At 44.8% G+C, this 11,980-nt stretch overlaps 1 protein-coding gene across 2 annotated transcripts in view; it reads left to right on the plus strand.

Moving 5' to 3' along the window:
* The window catches only part of SNUPN (snurportin 1), a 265,706-nt gene extending 254,535 nt beyond the window's left edge, over positions 1-11,171 (plus strand). For both annotated transcript variants that reach the window (XM_086959302.1, XM_086959303.1), the window contains exon 9: positions 10,288-11,171. In XM_086959302.1, coding sequence (XP_086815428.1) covers positions 10,288-10,608 — 321 coding nt within the window. In that variant the 3' untranslated portion in view covers positions 10,609-11,171. The remainder of the gene's footprint in view (positions 1-10,287) is intronic.
* Positions 11,172-11,980: the final 809 nt, after the last annotated feature.

Here is an 11,980-nt window from a genome sequence, read left to right on the forward strand (position 1 = left end):
AAGCGTGTGTCCTTCGGAGGAGAGGTGGTCATCCATCAAGGCGAAGTGTTTACTTCTCAGTCAGTCTGCACGTCCGACAGTCCGGCAAGTGTCCTCTCTCCTGGGGTCCATGGCATCGTGCATCTTCAGCGTGCCAAACGCACGCCTGCATATGCGTTCTCTACTGTAGTGTCTGGAAGATCAGTGGAAACAGAGGACCGGATGCTGGGAGGATAGAATCCGTCTCCAAGAGTCTGCAAGAGATTCCATCCGGTGGTGGATGAAGAAGGCACACTTGATGAAGGGAGTTCCTTTTCATCAGGACCCACCAACGCAGACTCTGATTACAGATGCCTCGCTCCAAGGTTGGGGGGCGCATATGGGCCCTCTTCAGGTACAAGGGCTATGGTCCGACTTCGAGAAAGGATATCACATCAATCTACTCGAACTCAGAGTGGTCCATCTTGCTCTCAAGTCCCTGGCTCCATCTCTAAAGAATCGGTCCCTCCTAGTGCAAACAGACAATACAACTACAATGTATTACTTGAACAAGCAGGGGGGTACCAGATCCAGGACTCTGTCCATAGAAGCCCAGACCATCTGGCATTGGTTACTTGCACGAGACCTGTCCATAACAGCGATTCACCTACCAGGGAGTCTCAACTCACAGGCGGACGACCTCAGCAGAGACTCCGTTGAAGCGCACGACTGGGTTCTCAACGAAGACGTCGCGCACAGCATTTTCCAGGCAAAATGCCCAACTTCGCGTCCAGGTTCTACCAGAAAGGGTCTCAAGGGAATGCCCTTTTGATAGACTGGTGTCAAAACTTGCTGTACATCTTTCCACCGACAACTTTGATACCAGGAGTGATATATCGGTTGTACAAGACCGACTCCAGAATGATTCTGATTTGCTCAGAATGGCCACACCAGTGGTGGTTCCCAGATCTCCTCCAGTTGTCCATAATGCCACACCGGGGATTGCTGTGTCGCCCGGATCTTCTGTCCAAACAGGAGGGGCGAGTGTTTCATCCCAATCTGCCCTCCCTACGCTTGGCAGCATGGCTCCTGAAGTCATCCAGTACGGGCACTTACTGCTGAATCCGGAGTGTATGAACATCCTTAAGGAGGCAAAACGACCTTCTACAAGACAATCCTACGGATTTAAGTGGAAACGTTTTTACCTTTGGTGTCAGAGTAAGGGTCTTGACCCTATTCATGGTCAAGAACAGGTGATCTTGCCTTATCTACTTTATCTTGCTGAATCTGGTCTGCAGTTTAGTTCCATCAAAGTCCATCTTGCTGCAATAACTGCTTATAGAAAGTCGCCAAAACAGGTATCTTTCTTTCGAATGCCTGTGGTGAAGGATTTTCTGGAAGGGTTAAGGAAGGTGTATCCTCCAGTCAGGTCCCCTTCTCCACCTTGGGAGCTTAATGTGGTGTTGACTAAGTTAATGGGTCCCCCCTTTGAGCTCATACATAAAGCGTCTTTACAACACTTATCTTGGAAAGTAGCGTTCCTGTTGGCCATCACTTCTGCTCGTAGGGTGAGCGAAATCCAGGCTCTGTGTTGCAATGAACCCTACACTATTTTTCATGGAAACAGAGTGGTACTCAGAACTCATCCTGCTTTTCTGCCTAAGGTGGTGTCGGATTTTCATATTCTCAAACCATAACATTGCCTACTTTCTTCCCAAACCCTTCGAGTACGGCTGAACGGACTCTCCATTCATTAGATCTGAAAAGGGTTTTGAAGTTTTACTTAGATAAAACAAAGTCTTTGAGGCACACGGATCGTCTTTTTGTGAACTATGGTCCTACAAATACTGGTTTGGCAGCGTCCAAGAGATCCATTTCTAGATGGATAGTGTCATGCATCCTACTGACTTATCAGCTAGCCCACAAGTCTTTATCAGGTAGACCTAGGGCGCATTCTACGAGGGGGAAAGCTTCTACCACAGCTCTCCTTAGGAATGTGGTGATGTCAGAGATATGTAAAGCAGCTACTTGGCATTCAGTGCATACGTTTAGACGCCATTACTGTCTGGATTCTGATGCGCAGTTTGATGCACAAGTGGGACAAGCATCTCTCAGAAATGTGTTTGCTAATTCTAGCTTAACACTGTGGTTTAAAAGTGTGGCTATGCATTTATCTGTTCGCCCGCTTCTGGTGGGTATGAGCTTGCTACTCTATTCAGTGCTTATGACTATTAATGAGTATCCCCTAGTTCTCTTCCAGGGGTATACTCATTAAAGTCATAAGCACCCTCCCGCCTCCCCGGGCGAGCAGTAGCATTGAGGTTTTTCTTTTCAATATGTATTATGAAGTTTTAAGTGCAGATTCCTGCTAAAGTTTACTGTACCGTACAAAAGAACTGGCCTAACTGTCACCTGTGGTGCATGATGGGAACAGAGTTCTCCTGGAGGCCTTAAAGGTAAAGTGTGCAGATTCTCTGGGGCCTTAAAGGCAGGGTGCCAGTCTGATTTTCTGTACACAGACATTTTTTCATATGCCGCCTTGAAGGCTAATAACTGTTTACAACAGGTTCTTTGATGAAAATAAAAGGTTTTTCATGGTTATGAAATGCATCTTAGGCTGTTTATTGCATTTATATACAACATATTTTCGTGCTTCAGAACGTGTGTAAGGTTTGGCTTTATTAGCCTATGTATATATGTTAGGCTGCATATTATGGTTATTATACATGTATATGTGTATAATTAGTTAGTACTATGTACTTTTGGTTATATTTACACATATATATGTATATTGTTTATGTGTTCCGGGTTCCCGCTCATGGGCGGAGATAATTCAGTGCTTATGACTTTGAGTATACCCCTGGAAGAGAACTAGGATTACAGGTAAGTAACTAATCCATCGTGCAGGTAGGCAGTCGAACCGTGGACCGAACCGTGATTTGCAATGGCAAGGAAAGGCATATTTATACCTTGAAGGTGTTTAGGAATGCCAGTATTGACGTAAAAGTCGGGCATAAGAAAGTCATGAATGAACCTCTAAGAAAAATAGATGTTCATGCATAATAAATGAGTTCTTGGAGAAATCAATATCCAAGCAAGGGGAAGTCCTAAAGGCTTAAGAGTCTGGTTGTCCAATAACTTGTTGTGACGTAGACTATCGGATGCAAGTAGCCATGCCTGTATCTGGTTAGCATGAGCAATGCCTAAATAAGGGCTGGATTTCTATGCCTAAATAATGGCAATGTGAATTGTACCTATATAAGGGCATAAATCGTGAATTTCGTACGGAATCTAAATCGACACACAACACCCCTAGTGAGAGAGGCAGAGATTGCTACAGAATTTGGTCAATTTTATGCTCAGCTATACAAAACAGAGCCTCTACAACCAGTGCCATGTAGATTGTATATGGAGCATCCCCCCGAAATGGACGGAACTTGTAGCTGCACCACTATAGTCCGATATCACTCAACTATACAAAGCAGAGCCTCTACAACATGTGCACCGTACTTTGTATATGGAGCATGTCCCCGAAATGGACGGAACTTGTAGCTGCAGCACTATAGTCCGATATCACTTCCTAGGAAGTCCCTGAGGCAATAGGGAGGCTCCAAGTAGATAAAGCGCCTGGGCAGGATGGATTTACGGCTGGGTTTTATAAAACATTTGCGAAGCAGTTGTCTTCCATTTTAGCCTGGCTATATAACTCTTTTAGCTCCACGGGTACCCCCTCGGAGACCATGAAAACGGCCATTTTAACAGTTCTGTCAAAACCCGGGAAAGACCCACAGTAATGCGCTTCCTACCGACCCATATCCCTGCTCAACGTGGATGCTAAGATATTTTGTGGGATTCTCACCAACAGGTTGATAATGTACATGTTCGGACTGGTGGATCCAGATCAATCAGGTTTCATTACTGGACGTACATGCGGGGGGTGGGGGGGGACGACACAAAGCGAATATTCCATCTAGTCAACAAAACCACCCACTCAGACACCCACACTGCATTTATCAATAGATGCCAAGTAGGCATTTGTCCGGCTGCATTGGCCTCTTCTGCGGACAATGTTGGAGATTGTAGGTCTGGGCCCCTGCTTCCACCAGGGCTAGCTAAGCAGACCCAAAAGAGTTAGTCCGGGTCAATAGGGCACTGTCCCCTGCGTTCCGAATCTCGAGGGGCAAGCGACAGGGGTGCCCTCTTTCCCCATTCCTGTTCGTGCTCTACATGGAGGTGCTGGTGGCGCGTATTCAGCGACACCCACTCATCGAGGGGGTTTGGATGGGTGCACAAGCACACAAAATAGCGTTATAAACAGATGATGTGCTGCTTGCTGTCAATATATCACGCCAGTCGCTGGCTCCATTGCTGGAAGAGCTTGCGGAGTTCTGGGAGGCATTGGGGTTCAAGATGAATGCTACCAAATCCCTGGACCTCAACCGCACTATTCCGCGGGACGAGCAGGCACACCTGGCTAAAACATTTCCCTTTGCATGGGCTACACAGGGTATCTCATATTTGGGTATCCTCCTATTCCGCACTATTGAAAGGTGTCTGTTGCACAATTATTCCTCACTACGGTCTATGGTGCTCGCACTTATCCAGTCATGGTCGGGGCGCAAAGTGGCAGTGAATATTTCTCACCTGCCCAAGATTCTATATTTAATGCAAGCAGTCCCTCTACAATCACCCTCTTCTGTGACGAAGAGATTACAATCAACGCTAGAGTCCTTTATATGGGGAGGCAAGAAAAGCCAGGATGGCAAGGGAGCGCGCATATCTTCCAGTAGCTAAGGGCAGGCTGGGTATACCTCACCTAGTGCGCTATTGCCAAGCAGCATAGTTGAGATTCCTAGTGGAATGGTAGCAGCCTCTTACAGAGAAGCATTGGTGCTACCTAGATCAGGCGGTGGCTGGCATACATATTTGGAAGATATCCTTGTTCCTGCGTAAGAACTGCTCCCGGGGTGTAAATATCCTGTGGTCAGGCCACGGTTGGGGCCTGGAACAGATTGAGTGTTCCTAGATGTCTTTCCACTCCAGTGTCCCCCTCACACCAATCACGGGAAATGCAGACTTTCCATCTGCAATGCACGAGTCGGCTTTCTCCTGGTGGCAAGAAGCCAATTGCAAATGCGGCGGGGACCTTTTTGATGAACGGGATTTGCTGGACTTTCCTAGACCTCAGCAGGATTTTGGACTCCCAGGCTCAGAGCAGTGGATGTACGCAGTTGTCTGCTACTGGGTAACCTGCCAATGGTGCGACCACACGCCATTTAAACGCTGGCTTCTGTCCCAGAAGGATGACCAACGCCTGTTGTTGGATATCTACACTTTATTAAACCCTTCCGCCAATGCCCTGCTTTCGCCAGCCAGGACAAGGTGAGAGGCTGAATATGAACGAAAATTCTCAGATAAGGACTCTATGGATATTCTGCATAGGGCCCGCACGTCTGCCTGAAGTGCCGCCGGAAGGGAGACAGTCCTTAAGCTACTACACTATTAGTATGACACGCCTACCCCCTTGAGCAATGGATGAAGGCCATTCCGGCACAATATCTCATTTGCTGTGGCATTGCCCAAAGCTACACCATTATTGGTCTGAGATGCTCGCGACATAGATCAAATGTTCATCACTGAGCTAACCCGCTTCCTCAGCTACATCCTACCAGGGCTTCCCAAAGCACTCACATACTTCTTACGCTCCCCAAAGGGGTAGGCTATCACATTAGCCCTCTGCGCAGCAAAGCAAGTCCTGTTATCAAAATGGGGTACTGACACCGCTCCTACACACATAGAATGGGCACACAAACTCTGGGATCTACTGAGTATGGAGAAACTAACCGCATTCGCAAGCCAAACCCTTCATAAGTGTGGCTTGCGTATGCAATATCTAACACCTTCCAGGAACTTAATCTGCCCTATTTAATTAAGTATTATTCACCTCACGGCAAGTGCAGAACCAGAAGCTTCAACTGTCACATTGTGGGCTCCGGGACAGCCTAGGCATCTTTTCTTCGCACACGGACAGGGCATGTCTTGTTCATGGAGTCTTTGGATATTTTCAGTTAATGTATGTAATGTTATCCACCTCGAGCTGGACTGTTCCCATGAGGCACAGTGTGAAGACTGATTTGCATATAGCTGGGTCTTAACTGAGGTGGCCAGGTGAGCTAAAGAACGATGATGGATTAAACCCAGATCTTTGACTGAGTGTCTGAAAATGTTCAGCGCTCTGTCCATCATCTCCATGTGTTTGCTTTGTTTGCCCTCAGTTGGCAGGGTATGACCAGACGTGGATCCCCCTGCTCACTTTGCCACTGCCTTCAAGCTGGCCTGGCTGAAGAGGGGTGTTACCCCGAAACCGGTCCCAGGATGCTTGTTTCCGGTTTAGGAAAGACCTGGCTTGGCAGTTCAGGCTGGACTGTTCCCATGAGGCACAGGATCAAGACTGATTTGCATATAGCTGGGTCCGTCCATCATCTCTTTGTGTTTGCCTTGTTTCCCCCTCAACCACTTCCCACTCCCTTTCTTCACCGGCCAGTGGATGTAGGCGAAAAACCTGCATACTCTTCTGAAAATAAGTGATACAACCCAAAAATTCCATTTGCCGAATGGACATCTTCATGGTATAGGTGCAAGACGATGTATTCTGCATTTCGCCCTTTAATGCCACGGAATTTCTCAAATTTTCAAAATAGTTGAATGACCGTATACCGGACATTAATTTCAACTTGATATTTGACGTCACAGTGGAGCTCGTTCCTCGTGATCAAACTTTGAGGGCTCCGTCTTCCGTCAGAGATACCTGGGGTACGTGAAACGTCTGAAGTCAACTAATTGAAGCATCGTGGCGGTCTCCACCTTGCTTGCAAAGCGGGCGGTGGCGCGGAGATGGGGATTGAGGTCTGCCCCCACTATAAAGCAGTCACTTAAGGACCTGGTTTTTTGTAGGGACCAGTTGCAAGTGTATGAGGAAGAGTTACTGGAATCCTCCCGTCCTAAAGATTTTTGGAGCCCCATTACAGCGTATCCGATGTCTCATCCTGATTAATTCTGAAGGGTAATGTTCCATGAGGTGCAGTGTTGTGGAGAATCTTAATACACTATCAATGAACAGGAAATACTCTACTGTCGGAAATGAATGGTGGGTCACTCCACTTTTGTGATGATGCTTCCTGGTTGTAACTGACCACTGTGCAGTACATGTTCTTGCTGTGTCCGACCAGAGTTGTGCACACAAGTATTCTTATCGCCTGGGTGAGGATCGACCAGGGGGGAGTTTCGGGGATTTAAGTATTTTCTTTGATATGTACTGAGATGTACTGCAACTGTAATTGTACTTCACTGGTTTATACTTATGTACGCTCTGATTGGCAAATGTGTTAACAAAGAAGGTACAATGTATGTTGGTACTGTCAAAATTCCAATAAAAAGTTTAATTAAAAAAAATAGCAATGCAAAAGACATTTGCTAATTGTAGAACCGGAAATGTAATTTATGGCATACTTTATGCCTGCAATAGATTATACATGGACAGAACTAATCCGGAAGTAAGAGTGAGGATCAGCCACCACAAATCCAGCCTGAAATGTCAAGTGATGACTGCGCCATTGGTAAAACACCTCCTGGAGCGTTCCCTTGCTGAGAATGACATCAAATTGTCAGTATTGGAAGCCATACGCCCTAATCCCAAGGGAGGAGATATGGACAAGCACTAACTCAAAATAGAGGCCTTCCTCGTTATGAAGTTTGAAGCATTACACTCTGGGCTCCACAAAATGCCTGGAATCCAGAACATGCAAACTCCCCCTCTTATGCCCCCAACAGAACAGTTCATTTTCGTTGAAATTGTATTCCCAACCTCTGCCTCAACTGGTCCTCGCCTACCATCAGGATTGTAGATCAACCATGATCTGCATCAAAGACTACAACATGTCCCCACCCCCGTTGAATTCTTTGCGGCCTTTGTCTTCAATTTCATTTGTGTCACCGCAGGTCCATTGGAGCTAAGTGGCTTTCAAATAAGGAAAATGTCCCCCCTCCTTAACACACTCCCTCTGCTGTTTTTTTTTTTATTGGTGGTGCACGTTGCACATCCTTCCTAGCAACCCAAGCATGAGATGTGACACACACAATGCGCTTTTTATGCAGAAATTGCGCACGGACTCCACAAACCAAGTGTGTAGAATGACCCAGTGCTAAGAGCGACCTAAACCCTGTACCAAATTCATCCGAAGCTTTTGTTAGGTAATGACTACTACACTTTCTTCATGGATTCACCTGCCTTCTGCCCCCTTTCAAAAATGCCTGGACACTGTTGGGCATCAATTTTTGTCCATTAGACCGGCGGTGCCGTATCTCCACAAGTTCATCCCTCTTACTGATCGAGAGCTCCACTAAACATAATATTGTATGATATGTTCATCAAGGGTAAGCAACACTGTGCTTCTTCATTCTTTTTTTTGCATTGTCCACATGATCTCAATTCCTTCAACATATAGCAAATTGCGCGTCGTCTTCCAGTAACCTGCTACTTTCTTTAGGAGTAATGTGGGATGCATTACCATTAAGCATTCTTGTTACCCCCTCAGTCAAGATACATGCTTCGGGTGTCCCCCACTCCATCCACTATTATTGCAAACCATTGCGCAATCCAATCCATTTGGTTTCTTGTTTCTATATGCATCCTCTCCTTCACTGTTAGGTCCTGTCGCTCGCATTCTGAGTAAGTGCTCTGAACGGAACCAATTGTGCTTCTTCTCCTGTCTCCCCCTGAATAGGTGTGGCGCAGCGGTGAGGGTGCCTGACTGCAGACCACAGGGTTCACGGTCCGATCCCCGGCTCCAGCGGCAGGTTAGCCCAGGACCCGGGTAGCTGTCCGCTTAACAAATGCTGCCATTTACTCTCTCTGGCCACCTTTTTTTCCCTTATTTCTCCTAAGTAGGCAAGAACCCCCACCCCTCTTTAATTAAGAATTATTTTTGTGCTCCGTTGTGTAAATGGATCCCAGCCCCCATCCTGAGGAGACTCCGCCACTTGTGTCAACACAATTCTTCAAGTAAATAAAGACCAAAAAGAATATTGAACTAACTCTGGCTCACGATTATGTGTACTATCTGAGTGTGAGGTTAATGTCGATAGGGTCCTTATCCTTCAGTACATCACCTTGACAGTGGGACTGCAGAACCAACTAACCTGCCAAAGTCCTAAGTTATTCACTGAATATTGGATTGGTGTCCCAAATGAACTATGCATGTAACGAATATATTTTTTACATTAGAATTGCTTGAATAATCAAGGAGTTCTTTGAGCTTGAATTTGTTATTTTTGTGTAATTTTTGGAACTATTATTGCGCCACTATATCACTTATCACCCAGCACACTGCTGAAGGTCTTTTTTGTTCTTATAGCAACTGTTGTACAGAAGGAAGTGAGTGAATTTTATTTGTTAGTCATGTTTGTAAAAACAACAAGTTCACTTTACCAGGTTGTTCCTGTATGTTTTTATATTTTGAGTACACACTGAACAACTCATTCTTGAATTACTGTGTAAATCTTTTACCGCTGTTACAATAGATTTATTGACATTGTACTCCTAACTGTGATCTAAGTACTTAACACGGAAGGCATTATATAACGCTGATTGCTTTATTAGAGGTCCTGCCTACCTGGCGTTACAGGGACCCAACCCAATTCCTGATATAGGTACTCTGCCATGTGGGAGGCGTGGGCTGCTTAATGCATAGTTTCCCCCCCTCTTTTTGAGTGAGGTTGATTTTATTTTTCACAGTTGCCAGGTTTAGGATGATCCTTAGATTTGGTTACTTCATTTTGCATAGCTATATTGCTACAACCTCTAGAAAATTCTACAGCGACCTCCGACGGAATCAGAGCTCGCCATAGAAACAGCTAATGGATCCCCATGTTTGCCATCCATTTTACCTCATCAATATTTGTAAACTGTGTGTGAATTATCCTACATTCTCATGTCAGAGTAGACGGTGGTATTATTCCCTGGCCATTCAGTTCTTAGTCTCTTCATTTCCTGTCTAATGTTTGAGTTGGGTGTGGTTCAATCTTTATTCGTGCACATCTGTCCTTACTATTCAGCTGTGGCATTATATGTGGTAAGGACTCCTCTGGATCGTATCTGAACAGGATGCAATACATTTGTCACTTATTTGAACAAATGCGTCTTATTGCGCAGTTGTTATCCATTGCTGGTTACACCTCCTACTTTCTTCAGAAACCTTGAATACTTCTATGAAAAGGAAATGGCATGGCACTGTAAAGAGTCCTTCTAACGTGTTTTCTGTCCCTCTTCAGGTGGATGGACTGCTGTTTTACCATAAGATGACCCACTATACCCCTGGGAGTACGCCACTGGTTGGCTGGCTCAAACCGTACATGGTGTCTGATATCTTGGGGATGACTGTCCCATCTGGACCATTGACGACAAAACCGGACTACGCGATGCACCAAATGCAACAGATCATTGAGCACAAGAAGAGCATAGGCATTGAAGACAGAGGGGACAGTGGAGTGAAGCCAGCAGCTGCTAATGGATGTTATGAGCTTGAACACTTGTCTACACCTACTTCACAAGATGATCCTTTAAAGAAAAAACCTTCAAAAATGGAGAGCTGAAGCATCAGTAATATTGATTGTTCACTAGTGGAAACTCAGCATGGTGTGGTACTGAAAGACTTCACCACTTTACATTTTCTCAAACCAACAAAAGAAGACTGTTGATGTCATACGAAGATTTGTTGAGTGAAGAGAGTCTCTTTGTGAATGTGCCTAGCTACTGAAGATTTCAGAAACTGAATAGGGTCTTTGCTCTTCTGTTTATTAGGGCAAAATATCCTATTACAGGCTGTTATGTGAAGGTCTTCTGAAAATGTTGGGTAACCCAGAGAAACTGTTGCTTCTCACATCCAATGTGAGCAGTACAAATGTATATATGAGAGACATTGTTATTCTTAGTTTAGTTTTAACTTCTAGTAGTTCATATTTTTTAATGGTTTTGTGACATTTGGATTCTCCAGTATGGAAGAGGGTTGCAGCCTGGTCAAACACTCAATTGTAGTCTCTGTATAACTGAGGAAGACTCCTTCTAGAAGGACTCGTCCGATTTGTAAACGAGAGTGTTCGTTGTGTTTCTGACCTGGATTTTTTAAATCTATAATAAAAAGGTAAAGTTTCTTTAACACTTTTGTGATACTACTTCTTCGTAATAGACCAGCCTCATAAAGAAACATTTATGAATCGTGAACTATATTACTGAAGGTTTTCTTTGAGCCTGTACAACCTTTGTAAAGCCCATCACATTCCTGTAATACGTTTTAAAAGAAATCTATTTCTTAGATTAACGTACATAGACTGTCTTGGGGGCCCTGGTTGAATCCACCAGAGTGTTTAATGTGCATAAAGTTGAATTAAAGTAAGATTTTTAACTCTCACGTTATTTTGTCAAAACTGTCTGTATTGCAGTTTTCACATAGCCAAGAAATGCTTTACGTTAAAAACTTTCCCCTTCAGCAATTACAGTATAGCTAATAAATTGAACAAACAGTGACCTTTGGTGAGGGGATATCATTAAAAACAACATAGATGCTAATTGAAGTTAATATCTCATGAGTATATCTTGTGCAAACCATTTCCCCACTAAACCCACCTCCCCCAATACATAAACTCTGGTATCAACAAAGAATTAGGTGCATGGTGGTTGTAATTCGACTTGTAGAAGCGGTGGTGGCTCTGATAAGTATTTTAAACAGTACCTATCTAGATGGGAGGTTCTCTGCATAGGGCCCGGGGAGTTGCACTACTGGGACTCCGAATTAGAAAATGTGGAGTGCTATAAGACTTGCAGGACAGGCCACTAAAGGCAGGCATCTGGAGAGGTAAGATACCAAAGGTCCCCAAGTGAATTCAAAGTTTTTAAAACATGCCTGAAAATGTTCACCATTCTTTTGAGTGTCAAAGGCCTTCCATAAACAGGCATTTCTTTGTTAGC

This window comes from Lissotriton vulgaris, chromosome 2_2 (assembly GCF_964263255.1).
Source record: "Lissotriton vulgaris chromosome 2_2, aLisVul1.2, whole genome shotgun sequence".
Lineage (NCBI taxonomy): Eukaryota > Metazoa > Chordata > Amphibia > Caudata > Salamandridae > Lissotriton > Lissotriton vulgaris.